The sequence below is a fragment of the Dreissena polymorpha genome, chromosome 1 (assembly GCF_020536995.1).
Source record: "Dreissena polymorpha isolate Duluth1 chromosome 1, UMN_Dpol_1.0, whole genome shotgun sequence".
NCBI lineage: Eukaryota > Metazoa > Mollusca > Bivalvia > Myida > Dreissenidae > Dreissena > Dreissena polymorpha.
In genome coordinates, this window is record NC_068355.1 from 80,419,676 (window position 1) to 80,440,390 (window position 20,715).

The 20,715-nt window shown below is 34.9% G+C and overlaps 1 protein-coding gene across 2 annotated transcripts in view; it reads left to right on the forward strand.

Annotated features, from left to right (window-relative positions):
* The window catches only part of LOC127837399 (sodium-dependent serotonin transporter-like), a 71,499-nt gene that overhangs the window by 26,364 nt on the left and 24,420 nt on the right, over window positions 1-20,715 (forward strand). For both annotated transcript variants that reach the window (XR_008029264.1, XM_052364410.1), the window contains exons 3-5: window positions 781-877; window positions 2,690-2,815; window positions 20,010-20,148. Coding sequence is in view for 1 of the 2 variants with exons in the window: in XM_052364410.1 (XP_052220370.1) it covers window positions 781-877; window positions 2,690-2,815; window positions 20,010-20,148 (362 nt within the window). In the remaining variant the exon portion in view is untranslated. The remainder of the gene's footprint in view (window positions 1-780; window positions 878-2,689; window positions 2,816-20,009; window positions 20,149-20,715) is intronic.

Consider the following 20,715-nt stretch of genomic DNA (forward strand, 5'->3'; position numbering starts at 1 on the left):
ACATTGTTAAATTGTATTACCACCGACTATACTAAAAATATGAAAACTTTACAACTTTTTTCAAGTAATATAATATACCAGACGTGATATTTTAATCAATATAAACTAATAATTGTAAAAAAAATACGGTATTTTAGAAAAAAAATCTTCGTCAATCTGGTATATAGCTCCTTTAAATAAAAATACTGCACACATTAAGATTTCGTCGCTTTGATAATTATTATATAAAGATTGGTTGGATAAATATCTTCTGACATACTCATACCCATGCTCGTATACATATCAATCAAATAAAAAATTGAACTTAACTGATCCATTTGTAAATAAGTATTTTCCGCGCTTTGATGATCGGCATGTATTTGACACAGTTTCGGCATGCAGATCGCAATCGTGTACATGCTATTAGCCTGCTAATGACACTCTGGTATTTGCGGTCAAGTGCAGCTGTGTGCGGTTTTCACCAGCGACATTTGCAAATGTCTACGTTCATGATTGTAATCTTGATATTTATAAATGGCATGTAATCATCGTTTGGATTTTTGTAGATCACTCATTTTTGATTATTAGAACTTTAATTGAAATACACAAGCTACCATAAGTTTCTGAAGTGTACTACAAATGGATCTTGAGCAAAGACTACACTAAGTTCAATATATGTTTAATAAGTTTAGCAATCAGAATTCCGGTAAATGTATTCACATATCATTTCGTCTGAAGTTTGGTTTATCGTGATTTCATCGTAATCATAGTCCGTCGATTCCGTCCTCTGTTTGATTTCAGGCGCGGGCGTAGCTACCTGCATGGTAGCGATCCTTGTGGGCATGTACTATAACACCATCATCGCATGGGCTCTCTACTACCTCGTCGCCTCCTTCAGGTAAATTATTGCTTCAATGAAAATATGTAGACATTATGAGCCAACACTCAGCTTATAATGTCTTCACTATATAAATATATAGTATTATATACCAGTAGTGAATACATTTTTAGCCAACTCTCAGCTAATATTGTCTTCACTATATGAAATATACTAGTAGTGAAGATAGAGAATAATAGGTTAGTGTTGATTATAGATCAGGTTTATCATGCGAGGCTTAGAAAACAAAAAGCACGAGCCTTGGCGGGTGCTTTTTCGTTTTCGTGCCGAGCATGATAAACCTGATCTATAATCAACACTAACCTATTATTCTATTTATCCCACTTTTTATTCAGTAACCCTTTTTATTTAAACAAAATTAGTTTCGCGTTTTCATTAGTGTTTGTCGTACTTTGATAATGACTGTAGTGTAACCAAGGTCAGTGTATTACTCCGCGTTCCAAAAATAACCGCTGATCAAATATTCATTTTTTAAATCAGAATATCGTTCTGTGACAAAGAGTCGTGCGTTATTGTCCCCTACCGGTTTCACCGGAGGGGACTTATGGTTTGCGCTCCGTCTGTCTGTCTGTCCGTCCGTCCGTCACACTTTTCTGGATCCTGCGATTACTTTGAAAGTTCTTAATATTTTTTCATGAAACTTGGAACATGGATAGATGGCAATATGGACATTATGCACGTCATCTCATTTTTTTCCTACGTCAAAAATTATGGTTGCTATGGCAACAAATAGACTAGAAATACTGCTGAAAATGGTGGTTTTCTGGATCCTGCGATAACTTTTTAAGTTCTTAATATTTTTTTCATGAAACTTGGAATATGGATAGATGGCAATATGGATATATGCACGTCATTTCATTTTTTTCCTACGTCAAAAATTGTGGTTGCTATGGCAACCAAAAAAAAAATGGTGGAGCCGGTAGGGGACCATATTGCTTGACAATAGCCTTGTTAATAACAAGTTTATTCATATTGAATTGCAAATCTAAAAGTTTTATAACATCAATATAACATTTAGTTGTTATATACAAGGAACTACATATGTTTACAAGGTAGCCTAACAACGTAGCGCGTGCCGTTGATTATAGATGAAATTTAATAAACGGGGCTTTAATCAACCGAATTCGCTGTAAAAGTGGGATTAACATTATTAGCCAACACTCAGCTAAAAATGTCTTCACTCTATGCGTGTTGGGTAAAGATCATGAGATGCTGATTGTATTCTAATATTTAATTCGTCCTATGTTTTCTACATTGGTTGGTCATGTCAACGGCTTGAGCGTACGTCAAAGATACAAAGAAGTCAAGTGGATAGTATATATATATACGTTCTTAAAAGGTAATCGAATGAACTTAAGCTAAAAATCGAAATATAAAACACTTCAATGTATACGATGTGTTGCTATACGATGGATTCGGCTTTAGTAAAAGGATAAACAGTGTATTTGTGTGAGATAGCCCAAGTAAAGGCAGTTATTTCATATATAATTTGTATTAACTTTATGCATGCATTTCGAATCACAATTCTACATACTTATACCTATACTATTAGTCAACGCTTGCATTTGCATTTTACATTTGTCTCTGTGTGTTAAAATCAAAGAAAAACCACAAGCAAGACCATTTTAAACCAATATGTTTTACTCAATTTATATAATAGACATAAATTGTATTATTTCTTCAAACTCTTCGGCAAATCAAGTACACGTTTAGTTTTATTCCGATACGGACAACCCTACTTATACCATGACTTAATACATTGCTTTGATTGATAATCCACGTTCTCTCCCATATATGCCTTGTTTGACGCAGATCGGAAGTTCCGTGGGCGAGCTGCAATAACTCCTGGAACTCACCAGACTGTGTGTCTTTCGCTCACGGTTTCAACGCAAGCCTCGTGGCCAACACGTCCGTCCCCTCCGCCCTGGAATACTTCAAGTACGTGCGCGAGTTGTGGCCTTAGTAGCTATTGGGCTATGCATGATAAACCCATTTATGCCTAGGGGACTCTCCCATCATTCTTAATTGGATCAATTTATTTCCAAAAGAATGGATGTCTAGTATATTTATTTATGTATTTAGAATATTTATTACAGAAATTCCTTTAAGATAACAGCGCAGACCCTGACGAGACGCCACATCATGCGGCGTCTCATCTGGGTCTACGCTGTTTGCTATGGCCTTTTTCTAGACGCTAGGCATAAATAGGTTAAAATTGTTCAGTATTAAAACTAGTTGCTCAAGTAAATATTTTTAAATATTTTACCAAACCTATACTTATATTAACATATAATATGTATTCATTCGGCCTTTCATTGAAGGAGTTTCGTGTATATACTTATATTTGTAGTTGTGTTAATTGTTCATGTGTCTTCAATGCATATATAATATGTATATGCACGACAGGATACACGTAAAGCATTCATTCATGCATCCTGATACATTGTATTCAATAATAATTAGTCTTAAAAATTAGGTTGAAAATTGAAAATTATTATTGTACTTCGTAAAATTACAACATTCAGTTCATTTACAATTCAACCGAGTATTTGAAATAAGAATTTTGTTCATAATAAGTCGATTACCTCTGTTGGCTTTGCATTGACAAAGTGTACAGACAGCATATTTGCATCCGTTCAAAAATGTTTTTCCGTAATAGCATGAACATGGCATTATAAGTAGTTCGGACCGTTTACTCCGCTCCGACCTTCGAGGTACGAAATGATATCAGGTTAATTAAGATATTGGTTGTTTTGTGGCTGTTTCTCTAAACACTTGATTTTAAATTCTTGACTTTATTTTAACATTAAGATATCATGTCGAAATTAATAGCAACCATGGTTTTATTCTTAATCCATAATATATTGTTTACAGTTTGTTACGGTCTTTCAATGATAATTACTTATGTTTTTTACACAAAACCATGACGTTTTTATACGAGCCTTAATAATTGTTTTCCAGCGTCAAAATTTACATGTTCAATAATTCCTTAGATATACATGTATGTTTAAATTATATATATTCCATAATATGTCTTTCATAAATCATTTTATGCAATATATAATAGGAACATAAAGTAATACTGAAAACATAATCCTTAGAGAATATTGCAGCATTAATTAATATTTTCCATTTCTCTGATTTACAAGTCGAATCTGGTTCTTGTGGGGTTGAAAATGGTTATAGATACTTGTCAATCTTAATGCGTCATCGCCTGCCAGACACATTGTTTGAGGATGAATAAACCATTAAATACAAATCAAAAATCCGTATTTGAGTACTTTCTCAAATACGCAATTTATTAGCGATATTACCACTTTATCGGGAAATGGAAACGCTTATTACCTCGTATTATTGAGCAAAAATAAAGTGAGATCTAGCGTCTTCTCAGTTGATGCTGGCTAAACGAATAACAAAATACGGTACAAACAGAAAACAACAAGATGAACGCTTCACGAATTGCAAGATGATCAGAACATCAAGATGAAGGCTAGATGTATAACAAGATGAACGCTACTAATAATACGAGTAACCCAACAACAAATAGGACGATGAGGGCTACACGAAAAACACGACGAACGCGACACGAAAAACAAGATGAACGCTACTCGAATAACAAAATGAACGCTGTACAAATTACAAGATGATCGCTACATGAGTAATAAGACGAACGCTACAATAATATTACGAGAAACGCACAAACGAATAACACGATGAACGCAAAACGAATAACACGATGAACTTTTCACGAATTACAAAATTAACGCTACACGAAAATCAATATAATCCCTGAATAAATAACACGATTAACGCTACACAAATAACAATATAATCGCTACACGAATAACAAGATGATCGCTGCATGAATAACAAGATGAGCGCTGCATGAATAACAAGATGAACGCTACTCGAATGACAAGATTAACGCTACACAAATAACAAGATGAATGCTACATAAATAACAAGACAAACGCTACACTAATAATACGAGTAACACAAAAACGAATAACACGATGAACGATGAATGAATAACACGATGAACGCTACACGAATAACAAGATGATCGCTGCATTTAAGTAGACCTACTTCTCATTCATCGGTTACAGATGTGCAGATCGACAAAGAAAGAATTAAAAGCATGACCCGTGTAGCTATAAATTATTATTAATAAGAGGAATAATTGCAATTACGGTTATATTATTAGAGTAAATACCACTTTATAATTATAAATAGATGTGCTCTAAACACGACTTATCAAGTATTGCATAATCTGGTGTACTATATTACTTGGTATTTCTTTGAGTGGATGCCAATATCTGGTCTATCTCTGGCTGATCTAGAGCCTGGGGATATTATATAAAGTTAACCGTCATGCAGATGTTTTAATTTGCAATACTTTACAACGATAAGTATTGAAACAATAGCAGGGTTTTGTGGAGCTTAAAACCAGTAAGAAATGGCTGATTTCTATTTGATGTTTATTGCAAATTATATTCAATTGAAAATTCTATTTAATAGTGTGTGCACCTGTTATTGCGTATTGAAGTCTTATACTTTAGGGAAAAAACCTTAAAATCATGATCATTTGTTGTCTGTTTGGAAATATTGACTCGTTGATTTTGAATCTAAGGAGTTCAGACATCAGACTGTCAATGTTAACAAGCTAAAGATACCCAAAACTATGATGAATTGTTAGAGCCTCGCTCTGTGAAAAGGGGGTTTAATGCAAGTGCGTAAAGTGTCGACCCAGATTAGCCTGTGCAGTCCGCATGGTCTTAACAGGGACGACACTTTCCGCCTAAACTGGATTTTCGCTAAGAAGAGACTACCTTTAAACAGAAAATGACATAAAAGCAGTAAGTGTCGTCCCAGATAAGCGTGTGCGGACTGTACAGGTTTATATTGGACGACACTTTACGCACATGCATTAAACCCCCTTTTCTCTGGACGCTTCTCAATTATTTTAACTACAAAAGTTATATTAGATTTATTTTCCATTTTATGTCTAATTAGCATAATTTAAATAAAATCTTGGAGACAATCGAGTCAAAATTTACTTATTTAGCTTCGGCAAAAGTTCGTTCTGTCATTCGTACGACAATAATCGTTCCATCGAAATAATCGTTTAGCACTCGAATGTTCTATACAATCATCCCAGTATTTGCAAAGAATAATGTGTGTTCCATTATTTTATAAGCCAACAATAACAGTGATACTTATGTTTTTAAATTTTAACAAACTTAAGATTCATTCATCCTCCTTTCTGGTCATTTCGGCTGTAACCTTTGAGTTTAATCATAACAAATAATTACCTTACAAAGAATGTGTACATGTTTAATGCATTTATGACTAGCGTCTAGAAAAAAAGGCATTGGCAACCAGCGTAGATCCAGATGAGACGCCGCGTCTCATCAGGGTCTACGCTGTTTGCTTAAAGGAATTTCTGTAAGAAATATTCTAAATATAGAAATAAATATACTAGACATCCCTAATTTTGGATATAAATTGATCCAATTTTAGAAGGATGGGAGAGTCCACTAGGCATAAATGGGTTAAAGAAAATGTATCTGGTATGTACATTACCTAGGATATTCCTGTAAAATGTTATCATTATTTTACAATGTATTCTGTTTCCCCCAGCAGTACATTACGTCAACTACTTTTTGGTTCCACATGTTTACACAAAGCAACACACATTGTATTGTTCTAATTTAATTACTATCTAAATAATCATTTACATAAAACTAATCGCTCACGTAGGTGGCATACATAGCGTATTCCTTACCTGTTCTAATACGTTTATTGAAACGAATGATATCGGTAGTAAACTGTGAACAAGTATATTAACCGTATTTCGGAAACTCGCTCAATATGATCGTAGGCTTTTCCATTCATAACGTATTTCAATAAATGTCAACACGTTGTTAGTAAAATGTGAGTAGAGCTGAATTATCTTGTAAATCGTTCTTATACAGCGGAAAGCGTGTGAATGTTAATCGCGTTTATATGTAAAAACGGCTATTTTTTATAACATTTAATTTTATTTTGCAAATCCAATCAGAATTGGACCGTAAAATCGAACTGAAATAGTTGATGCTAAAATGAACTAACTGTCATTTGTTTCAATAAAAGTTGTGTCATTATGGTGGCAACCGTCAAAATCGAAGAAAGGGTATATAACGTACAGTTAGCAAACTCGACCATTAAACAGTTTATTTCAACGTATTTGATAGTTAAGACGTAATGTCATATCTAAGTATATTTTACAAAAACCATTGAAAGACCAAGAATAGTGGCCCAATTTTGTAGTCCTGTACAATTATATTCTCAACCCCGCTGCTATGTGGGTACTGCATTTGATTGCGGTAGGTTTACACAACGGTGTCAAAACCCCAGGTTAAAGTTGAGATATACACATGTTTTTTTTAATTATTAATAAATAAGTATAGGGTTATACTACCAACATGGTGATTTTATTCTTTAAACAATCTTTACCAATGCAAAGCAGGTAATTTTATTAAAATATAGTTAATATAATTCTTTGTGTGTATACATTTCATCGAAGTAACCGAAGCTGTAGTTTTAATGATAAGTACGTATACATATTGAACGAACTGAATCCCTTAATATAAGTTCATACACATAAAGGTTGAGCTTTAGACCTTATAATAATTACATATACTTATGGTACGTCCTCTTGCCCAAGTGATTAGTACATATATATTTATAAACATACATATATTTAGGAATAGTTGTAGGCATACTAATAAGTACATATACATACAGGACAAGCTGAAATCCTGATTAAAAGTTTATATACAAACGAACTGTAATCCTCATGATCAGTATGTGTTCTACTCATGATTAACCCATTTATGCCTAGCGTCTAGAAAAAAGGCATTGGCAAACAGCGTAGACTCACAATAGACGCCGCATGATGCGGCGTCTCATCAGGGTCTGCGCTGTTAGACATCCATAATTTTGGAAATAAATTGATCCCAAGCTCTAGGCCTAGCACCTTTACTACGCATGTTTAAAAGTGTTTTGGTATACAAGCGTTAGTCTTACTAATATGTAAAAATTTAAGCGTTTCTATATATTATACAAGCTGTAGTATTGCTTAAAACGTTATAGGTAAATATTAAAGTGTGTTTACAAGCTGTAATATTGCGTATAAGTTAATAATAAAGCATGAATGTATGGCATACAAGGTGTAGTCAGTCTTCACGCTAAATATTTTAGCCAAATAGCCCTTCGGGCTAATAAGATGGAATTTTGAATAGCCCGAAGACATGTTCTATAGCCCGAGGTCAATTTAAATGTTATGACATTTTTGGCCAGGAGCACCAAAATAGTTATTTAAAATCAGAAAGTCTTCTTCCATTAGTAAAAACAGATGAATGTGATTAAAGTAATAAAGGGTATTATTTTTCCTTTTGAAATGCATTTTATACAAAATGCACCAGATAATTATGCTGTTTATTGTAACTTTATTATTACACATGTTCTCATTCAATGATTCCATTAATCAGTTGGACCGGTGTTTGGTTTTATTTTAAAGCAATCGAATTATTATCATGTTTAAAAATATCCGAAGAACTTCAAAAATACATCAACGTATTAAAATAACAGATTATTATCGTATTATTACTTGGACAATCGCCGGTGAATTTCTGAATTGTCAGCATGTGGCTTCAGAACAAAAGGCCACTGGGTGTGTTAATTGCCCAATCTGCCAAGTGACAATGTCTGCTTCTTTAATTTACTCCTGATGTTTTAATAAGCATGTGTCAACCGTGAAAAGTATTGTTTATTCGTAAACAGATTATAAGTAGCAAAGTAGGTCACGTAGCAGAACGAGATTACAGAATAAACGAAAGTACTACAATTATTAAAAATACGCTGAAAAATTGTCTTATAATACGCAAGAATAATTGATTAAAACACATGGAAACCTAACTGTAATAAGGATCAATTTGTTTAAACCCAATGCGTACAATATCCCTTACAGACTCTTTTATTCTGATTGAAAAATTACTTCGTCCATTTTTCATGAATTATAAATACATTTTCGGAAAACGCTTCTAAAATTAAATACGCTTCTTGATTGGTCATTATTTTAAAACATTACAAAGTGCCCGATGCGCGAACATCCCGGAACATGATCTACGCATATTCAGTTTGAATAACCTGTTCTTGATTGGGTGTCAATTGCATCATTACTTTAAATAGCAACATACCCGGATGTTTACACGACAGTTTAGAAAAATGGCGGCCGCATGCTTTTAAACGTATAACGTCACTTTAGGCATTTAAATAGCAAATTTAATCGTGCCTCTTAAAAACGCGTATAAATTAGGTCATTAATATGACGCTCAAATATTTAATCGACCGATCGGGCTATTTTATAAGCATTTAGGATCGACCGACCGGCCCAAGAATCGACTCGAGCTTCGGGCTTATAGGCTAATTCGAAGACTGTGTAGTATTGCTTATAAGTAAAAATTAACATGTGCCTGTATAATACAAGCTGAAGTATTGCTTGTAAGCAAATATGTGTCTGTATAACAAACAAGGTGTAGTATTCGTTTTAAATTAATAATAAAGTGTGTCTGAATAGTATACAAGCTGTCATATTGCTAATAAGTAATTATTTAAGTGTGTCTGTACAGAATACAATCTAACGTATTGCTAATAAGTAGAACTAGAGCTAAACGCACGAAGTGACCCCGTGACCTAGTTTTTGGCCCGGCATAGCCCATGTTCTAACATGGCCTAGAGATCATCTAGATACAACTTCTGACCAAGTTTGGTGAAGAGCGAATGATAAGTAGTTGAAATATAGAGCGGAAACCATACTGAATGTGTAAAACGCATTAAGTGACCCCGTTACCTAGATTTTGACCCGGCAAGGCCAATGTTCGAACTTGGCCTTATGATCATCTAGATGAAACATCTGATCAAGATTGGTGAAGTTCGGATGAAAACTACTTGAATTAGAGAGCGGATACCGTGCTGAATGTTCAAAGTTAAAAAACGCACTAAGTGATCCCGTGACCTAGTTTTGGCACGGCATGTTCCATGTTCAAATTTGTCCTAGAGATCATCTAGATAAAAGTTCTGACCAAGTGTGATGAAGATTGGATGAAAACTTCTTGAATTAGATAGCGAACAACATGCTGAATGTTTAAAACGCACTAAGTGACCCCGTGACCTAGTTTTTGACCCGGCATGACCCATATTCAAACTTGACCTAGACATCGGCTAGATACAACTTCTGACCAAGTTTGGTGAAGATCGGATGAAAACAACTTGAATTAGAGAGCGGGCACTTAATACGGACCGACCGACAGACAGACCGACAGACCAGCAGACAAGTTCACTTCTAAATACCCACCTACACTTCGTTTGTGGGGGTATAAATATTAAAATGTGCCTGTATAAAATATAAGCTGTAGTATTGCTTATAAGTACATATTCAAGTGTCTGTATGGTATGCAAGCTGTAGTATTGCTTATAAGTAAATATTGAAGTGTATCGGTTTTGTTTACACGTTGAAGTCTTAGTGTTAAGTCGGACTGGCATTATACTGTTTTGTGTGTATGTTCATGGTCCTAAAAGCGTAGGTTTACAACATAAAACTAGGTTTGCTATAATTATGTTGAGTACAGAAATATGACGATATATGATATGATATTTGACGTCTGTTCAATGTTTCTTTGTTTTGTGATGTTTTTCAGCGTCACAAAGTTATATAAAGGATAGTTCTCTTTATTGAATATATCAGTAATAAAGTTATAATATTTGTAAACAATGAATGATACGAGTCTTTGTATGAAATGAAAAACGAGAAAAGTAAAGTAATAAAAAAACGCGATTCTCAAAAAAAAATTAAGCTGGTTCACTTGTGTGATTGATTCGTATGGACAGTTTCTCAAAGTGATGTAATTTATGTGATGTAATATGTGTTGTGTATTCATGATCGCCTGCCAGACACATTGTTTGCAGACGAAACAGTTAAAAGCATGACTTACAGTTGAAAGCATGATATAAAAGCCACAAATCTGTATGAGTATCTCGGAAAGAAAGTACAAACGTCAATAACTAATTAATTACCGAAAAAGCACTTTTTAGCGGAAAATTGAAAAAAAAAACTTAAAGCCTAGTGGCGGCATCACTTTCTGACTTTTTGCTCCCGTATATCTTTGAGATGACATTATCTCTATGAAAAGATAGAATGGCGTGTCGGCGTGTGCTATCCGTTAACGCTGGGTAACCCGTAAAACGTGATGCCTCCGAGACTATTGTAAGCCTGGAATTTTATGTCTTTGAGAAATCCGCGTAACTGACACTAAGCTTGTAAATTTTGCTTTATTGCAAGGAGTGCCATCTCATTAGTATTTTTTCTGAGTCTTGACAAGGATGGCGTATCGATATAAATGATTGAACTGAAAACTGAACACATACATGAAGAATATAAGTATAAATGATGAAAAGCTACTTAAAGTATACCCATTCCCTACGCCTTAATTACATGGTAGTATAATAAGATGAAATTGTATCGTAGTGAATAAACCATCTGAACGCAAATGTCGCACGATTTTTCAATGAGTGTATTACTGACTTTTATCTGACTTGATTTTAGTGTAGGCCAATATCTGTCGAAAATTGAAAGGATGTAGAAACGGTTCGTTTTAATTTTCTAGCTTTTAGAGCCAAGATAAGTTTCGAATCTGCAACAATAAACAACGATCAATGTTGAAAAGTTATTTAAAGCTTTGCTGCTATGAAAAGTCTACAATGGATCGATTACTTTTTTAATATACGTTTTTATATTAATAATTTATAGAATTAAGATGATCTTTTCTGTCGATTTTCTATTAGATTACTTTTGACATGTACGTTTTTGCATGATTGTGCGTAATCACTTGCAACATAAAATTATAAAGGATTATGGATATTATTTCTATGGTAATCTTTTGTTGGTTGTTATAGTCGGATATGTATTAAATGTCATCTTAGCATGTAACATGACGAGGATGACCATCTAAGTATATTAACAACACTAATTTAGTGAGCTTATTTTTTTGGCGCAATCAAACTTAAATACCGGTAAATAGGTTGAAACTAAGATCAAATGAACTCTTTTTATACCTGTCATATGTATTCAGATCTCGAAATTATTGACCCCTTCGTATTGAACATTATGTATTCAAGCTAGGTGCATTATACTATCAATACATTTCGATGATGTACAGGGTTAACAATAAAGGAACTTTAGCTTCACTACGCGGATAGAAGTTGTATTGAAGCACGTGGTCGTATAAGTATTGAAAGGAATTAATTGTCTTATTACCACAGCACCAATTCACGAGACGCACAACACATACTCGTAACAAAGACACACACATTAAGTGAATTTCGTGAGCATACTTCTCACGACACTTAATTGAAAACATGAATATGATGGATGCGTGTCGATGATGAGCTCTGTCAATATACGAGATAATAGCGTGGATAAAACTATTACTTAAGCGGTAATAATTATATTAAAAAACACTTGATTAGAACAAATGACACTGTAGGTACGTTCACACTATATGGGTATTGCGTTTACCATTTCATCGTGAAAGGTTGATTGGTTGGTGTGATTGGGATCATACATGTAGAGATCGGAAATGAAATATAATTCAAAGGGCAGTAACTATCTGAAATAAATGCACGGACGTAATTACCTGACAATATGCGCATCTCCACCCTAAAATGAACGTGCACATATTTTTTTTCGAATTCGGATGATATTTAATGCGATCTCGCGCTAAAACGCAGAAATATTCATTATAAGATGACATGTTTATAAGAAAGTGGCAACAACCCCCTTCATAACCAATGAACCGGAACGATCTTATTCCGATAAGCATGTCCAATCTATAGGGATGCTGCATACTAAATTCATTATATGAGTCGTGTTTTGAGTAAACCGGGCATAATGCATGTGCGTAAAGTGTCGTCCCAGATTAGCCTATGCAGTCCACACAGGCTAATCAGGGACGACACTTTCCGCCTAAATAGGATTTTTGCTAAGAAGATACTTCGTTTAAACGAAAAATGTCATAAAAACGGAAAGGGTCGTCCCTGATTAGCCTGTGTGGACTGCACAGGCTAATCTGGGGCGACACTATACGCACAAGCATTATGCCCAGTTTTCTCAGAACGCGACTCATAATAGGATCATTAGTGTCTCACCCTCGCACGAATATTAACAGTTACATATAACAAATAGAATATTGCTCCACGCTTTTTATACTGGAACAGCAGTGTAGCGCCGTTAAATGTCGCATCGCCGTTATATGTCGCAGGCTACGAGATTTGTCGCAACGTTGACGATAAATGTAGCAAGGAACGATAAATGTCGCAAATCCTACTGACGATATGTGTTGCAACTTGAACGATAAATGACGCAAAAATTTCAACTGCCGATATATGTCGCAACATTAACGATAAATGTCGCACACCTTTGTAAGTCATGTTAAATGAAAATTGGAAGCAAAATTGACTAAAACTTTCAGGTTAGATCTAGCTTAACCGACGAGGTTTATTTGGACCGACTTCCACCAGAATGGTCAGTTTTTAGCTCGACTATTATAAATGAAATATATATAGTGGAGCTATCCTACTCACCCCGGCGTCGGCGTTTCCGTTTGCGTTAGCGTTAGAGTTAGCTTTAGCTTGCAAATGTTAAAGCTTTCATACTACCCCAAATATTTTCATTGTCCCTTGACATATTGCTTTCATATTTTGCATAGTTGTTTACCAACATTCCCCAACCTATAAACAAGAGCAGACAACTCTATCAAGCATTTTGTCATAATTATGGCCCCTTTTACACTTAGAATATGCAGCAAATGTTAAAGTGTTCGTACTATCCCATTTATTTTCATTGTCCCTTGATATATTGCTTTCATATTTTGCATACTTGTTCACCAACATCACCCCAACCTATAAACAAGAGCAGACAACTCTATCAAGCATTTTGTCATAATTATTGCCCCTTTTATACTTAGAATATGCATATTATTGATGAATCTATGTTAAAGTTTGCGTACTACCTCAAATATTTCCTATATCTTTGACATATTGCTTTTATATGTTGCATACTTGGTTACCAATATGACCCCAACCTATTTATAAGAGCAGACCACTGTATCAAGCATTTTTACAAAAAATTTTGCCCATTTACACTCAGATAATTGAACATGTTGCTTAAATTGCCATAACTTTTTTATTTATGATCACATTTTATTATTACTTTGACAAAACAACACTTATCTGAATACCACAATGGATTCCACCCAAACAATACACCACGCCCCTATCCAGAATCCCTTCCCCCCAAACCACCACCCCCGAATTTTTTTTAAACATCATCTAATAAATTACCACACCCCACATTATACCCCACTCTCACACCCCAACCACCCCTACCCCCCCCCCAATTTTTTTAAACATCATCTAATAAATTACCACACCACACATTATACCCCCCTCTCAGCCCCCCTACCCCCCTTACCCTCCCAATTTTTGTTTTTTCCTTTTATTTTTATTTTTGAAAGATCGTCAAATAAATGACCACACCCCACATAATATCCCCTCTCAACCCCCCCCCCCCAAAAAAAAACAAACAACATAATATTATTTTTTTTCCTTTTTGATTTTTGAAAGATCGCCTAATAAATTATTGAATATGAACAATTTCCGCATGATGCCTTACGTTATACTGCCAAGCACTCAAATAATCGAGCGCGCTGTCTTCTGACAGCTTTTGTTAGTTAGTATCGTCCGAGATGGTCAGTTGTGGTCAGTATTGTCCATAATTGTCAGCTGCTGTGAAGATCGACCGAAGCGGTCATATTTATTCATTTTCGACCAAACACATTAAGCTGTAGTCAAAAATGACAAAATCCTTGTTTTAAATTTGTCGGAAATCGGAAAAGCGAGGGTCCCGTAAGTTTTTGCTTTGGGTTTAAGGCCGTTTCGACAAGTTTCGTTATATAAGGTCAATCTGATAGGAACCGTCTGGGTAGAACAACATGTGAATGCCTCGGTATTTCTGCTGGAGACTGACAGCTGTGCCATCTTTGAATCAGCGATAGAAGGCGAATATTCTTGGATAAAATCATCGATCCAGGATCACACCGGGACCTCTGGTCCCAACCTCCGTGCTCAGTTCTTTGGGTAATTATGGGGCAAAGGAAAATGCATTTCTATGAAAACTGCCAGAAATTACGGGTTCTCTTCTTAAGGTAGCGCACCCCTAATGATTTCCTGCGATTTATTTTACGATCATTGCCGATCTTCAATGATCGGTTATTTCCGAGAGATGCATTTTTTTTTCAAACTTCGAATTTTGATATAGGTTTACGTAATTCCTTTAGAATACATTATTTTCACAATAAATATTGACTTTGATCCAAATATCATCTGAAAAAAACGATTTCGCGATTTCTATAAAGATTGAAAAGCCTTTTTACCTGTTTACTTATGCATATTTAATTTAAGCTTGCACTACTGTGAAGTTGTTGTGGTCGAGTGGTTAGTGCGATGGATTAGAAAACTTGAGATCTTCCCGCGCAGATTCGAATCCTGCCGACATCGCATAAATTTTTGCGACGCGTTTTATTTCTTTTCTAACGTAATTTGATTTAATATACCATATAACTATGTTTATTGTTAAATATGTTAAAATTTTGATGCACATCCTTCAATTTTTAAAATTAAAACAACGTTATGGCTAAATTGGGTGATTTATTGCTGAAAACACGAATGTTGCATTTTGCATTTTTATTTCAAAAAGTAAACGGTAAATCTGTCTATTTCTTGGTATTTTTGCTGTATATAGTGTTTCTAAAACTAAGTTTAAAATATGACTTAAATGAAAGTATTTTCAATTTAATTAACTTCGTTTTAAACCGTCCCAATTTTAACTTGGCTGAAATCACTTACATTTCATGGCGCTCTTCCATAGATAAAAATTTGTAAAAAATAAATGTCTGTAAAAAAAGATATGAAACGAGAACTCTATATATATATGTTTAGTGTAAATGCGGCCATTTTCGTGATTGGTTAGTTTAAAGAGTACGAGTTCCAATTCCAAAAGGATCGGGAATCTAATAAACCAAAATTACTGTGTACGGAGGATGATATTTGACACTGTTTCTATCCAAAAACTTTTACATTCAATTAATTAAAGGAAATAACTAACAGAAGGCTAAGTTCAATGATAAACGGGGATGAGATATTGTTCACCAGATTGATACTCTGCAGCGAGCCAGTGAATCGGCGACATAGAATACCGCTGCCTGTATATTAAGCATTAATTGAAGGCAACGATATTGAAAAAATAAAAAAAAGAACATATTACTCTTCAGTCAGTTCATCAGTATGCCAGTACAAACTGCAACATATGCCAGTGCGTCTGCAAAATAGTAATACATTAACTAAGATAATGATACATGTACTACAGTCATGTAACTAACATACAATATTCAATACAATTTTATCGTAATTTGTGTTGCTCTAATAATGTTACAGTTTTATCACATCTTACAGACTTTGGCCAATCTTGATAGCAGCAGTCCATTAAGCACTGGGAAATCAACAACTGGCTACTTGAGCCAAGAATTATAAGAATTGATTGGGTCAATATTGACCACAACTGACCATTTCGGACAATACTAACTAAAAACTGACCATTCTTGTGGAAGTCGGCTTTAAGAACTTCGTCGGGTAATTTAAATCTAACCTTAAAGTTTAAGTCATTTTACTTCAAGTTTTCGTTTTTAACATGACTTACAAAGGTGTGCGACATTTATCGTTAATGTTGCGCCATATATATCGGCAGTTGAAATTTTTGCGACATTTATCGTTAAAATTGCGACATTTATCGTCAGTAGGATGCGACAAATCTCGTAGCCTGCGACATATAACGGCGATGCGACATTTAACGGCGCTACAAGCATGACAAAGCATGTGTTTAACTAAAGAAGTAGTTACTATTATGAAGGTGCACCTACAAATATGTCTAAATTAATAGTGCAGCTTGAACACTCGTCATTAATAGAAGGCACATGATCACGTACAGGAACAATTAACGCATTTGTATATCCACCGTCGTCGCGCGCTTTTTATAGATAGTAAAATAAATTAACGGGTTGGAAAGAAAATAGTCAATCAGCAATACCATTTAAATACAATTAGTAATGGAACTGTAAGCAAGAACAAATTTGCTTCTTGGCAGAATTATTTAAAACAAAGATCTATACACATTATGTGTATAAATATATCTTTGCTAGAACTTTGTTAAAAAGTAGAAAAACATATACAATTTATCATTTTCAACAAACATTCACAACCTAAATGTTACGGGCAGATAATACCGTTATGTAGTAAGCTACTTCACACCCCATGAAGTACACCATTGAAACAACCGTTGTTGTATAATTGCATTTCAAAAAGATGAACGATTGCGCAATTTTATTGGAAAGCTCTGTTCCCACGGCATATAATGAGCCTTGTTCTGAGAAAACTGGGTTTAATGCATTTACGTAAAGTGTCGTCCCAGATTAGTCTGTGCAGTCCGCACAGGCTAATCAGGGACGACACTTTCCGCCTAAACTTGATTTTCGGTAAGGAAGGAGGGACTTCCTTGAAACTTAAAATACCATTAAAAGCCTAATGTGTTGTCCCTGATTAGCCTGTGCGGACTGCACAGGCTAATATGGGATGACACTTTACGCACATACATAATGCCCAGTCTGCACAGAACAAGGCTCAAATAATCGCATGAAATCTATGCAAGAATCCATCATTGACAGCTGCGCCTAAATATATGAGCCGCGCCCTGTGAAAAGGGGGTAAAATGCGTGTGCGTTCAGCGTTTTCCCAGATAAGTCTGTGCAGACTGCACAGGCTAATCAGAGACAACACTATCCGCCTACACGGGATTTTTGCGGAAAATAAACTTTTATTTATACGAAAATATAATAAAAGCGGAAAGTATTATTCCTTTTAAGCCCGTGAGAACTTCACTTGCTTATCTGGGACGACACTTTACGTACATGCATTAAACCACCTTTTCCCACAGCACGTCCCATATTAATATGACGCATACTAATATTTGATAACATAATGAAATAATGTGTACATCTACAATAAATATATGTCTATTACCTACACCCCCATGACATGTTTTAACGTGAACATACTTCATCGATTAATATTGTGATTCGCGTTCATTCCCATATACAATTACGCAAATTACGTTTTTAACCTTGATCTATATATGAGTCGCATTCTGGGAAAACTGGGCATAATGCATGTGGTTAAAGTGTCGTCCCAGATTAGCCTGGCAGTCCGCACAGGCTAATCAGGGACGACACTTTCCGCCTTAATTGGATTTTCGTGTTGAAGAGACTTCCTTTAAACGAAAAATACTATAAAAGCGGAAAGTGTCGTCCCTGATTAGCCTGTGCGGACTGCACAGGTTAATCTGGGATGACACTTTGTGCACGTTTATTAAGCCCCGTTTTCTCAGAACGCGTTTCATATAAACGAACACATTAATTATCGGTTTAATTACTATGTAACTTCTAACATTTATCAAATAAATCTATCGTATAGGAGACAATCATACAGGATTGATAACTATGATACAAGTAGAATCCTAGAATATGCCTTACCCCGCGTTTTGGAAACTCGCCAAACTTATGACCTATTTCCATTCCATTCATTCATACGGAAATTTGGCAAATGTCAACACTGATAAGTTTGTATAGTGTTATATAGTTGAATTAAACCGTTTATATAATAGTCCCATTTAAATGGAATAGCGCGGCATGGTCCTTTAATAGCGTAGATTTGTCCTTTATAATCGCATTCTCACGCCCTAGATTGAAACCGGTTTGAGCAAAATATTTGTAATAGAATTGATTATTTGTTATGTTATATGTTGATATTAAAGTATTCAAACTGCGATGGCATCGGTTGATCGTATGTTAGTTGGTAATTTAGTAAATGATTGTGTGTTAAGTTAATACCTAAACGTTTATAATTTGCTTACGTCAATGGGGCGGTTGGTCTAAAATGTTTTGATTGTTCATTTATAATCAATTGGAATACTGTTGCATTCAAACAAATTACTCAGATTTTTTTTTCTTGCATGATGTTATTCATTTCTTAATTGGTTTCGCAATCGATATAACATGCTCGCAATAGAAATTCTACATAATAAATTTAATGTTGAAATTATAGTGCCCTGCTTATCCCATTTATGCCTAGTGGACTCTTCCATCCTTCTAAATTGGATCATTTTATTTCCAAAATAAGGGATTTCTAGTATATTTATTTCTATATTTAGAATATTTCTTACAAAAATTCCATAAAGGGGCCTTTTCACAGATTTTGGCATATTATGAAGTTTGTCATTTAATGCTTTATATTGATAAATGTAAACATTTGATCTTAAAAGCTCCAGTAAAAAATCAAGAATAAAATTATAAAAGGAAAAAAAGTAGCCGGCACCAGGGCTCGAACCAGTGACCCCCGGAGTCCTGGAGTTAGGCTAAAGTTAAACCCCATTAGCCCTCTCGGCTATTCCGCCGAGTATACACAATTTAAGTATTTTATACCTTATATAAGCAATCTTCGTAGTTTCGTAAATTTAAACGACAACAACAGAACTCTCCAAATTATTCAATCGTTTCGCGTTGCAACGCTTTATAATTTTTAGGTTTTCAAATCGTCAAAAGATACATATAATGGCTATATTTGACTATGGTAAATGTCCAGTAATGCTGTTTCCTATAAAATATCATAACTAAAACGAAAATTTGCGAATCTGAAACAACTTTTTTAAATTTTGTCAATTTACCAAACCGTGAAAAGATCCCTTTAAGAAAACAGCGTAGACCCTGATGAGACGCCGCCTCATCTGGGTCTACGCTGTTTGCTATGGACTTTTTTTCTACACGCTAGGCATAAATGGGTTAATGAATTTTTCGCGCAGCATTACGTTATTATTATAGCCTCCTATAAAAACAAAAGGGTTACACTGCTTAACTCTCTTGTTTTGTAGCTACAACGTGCTTGAATCTCACAAGTCAAGAGGCATTGACGACATCGGCGCCGTCAAGTGGTCGCTGTGCCTGTGTCTGCTTGGAGTCATGACAACAGTATACTTCGCGCTCTGGAAGGGAATCAAGTCGTCTGGGAAGGTGCGTCTTGATTGTGGCCCTTTGATTAGTGCCCTAGTCATTTTTGATGCACTTGAGTGTGTTGTGATATGAATGAAGTGCTCAAGAACCGTCACTCATGCTCTCATATTTTTAGCGTGATGATTCTTTGTAATTGTTTGCGTTTCAGTTTAGTGCGGAGAATGTCTGAGAAATTGAAATATGTATCAAGTCGAATCTTAGTAGTAAGGTCGATCAATAGCAAGGGGTGAGTGCGCATACTACCTTTAACTCCTGCTTCCTTTAGAGTTATTTCCCTGCTTTTATTTTTGTTTTGAATTCGTCCTTTATCAACTTCATACCCAAATAGAACGTATTTTCATTTAGTGTTTGTATAACTATTACTTCCGTATTTTGGGAATAAATGTCCTTTATTGGGTTTTATAAGTTTTGTACATATCTGACACGTTATAAGAGGCATCAACTTCGAACTAAGTATATTGTAAGATTGACAGGGCCTTTTCACAGATTTTGGCATGTATTGAAGTTTGTCATTAAATGCTTTTTATTGATAAATGTAAACATTGGATCTAAAAAGCTCCAGTAAAA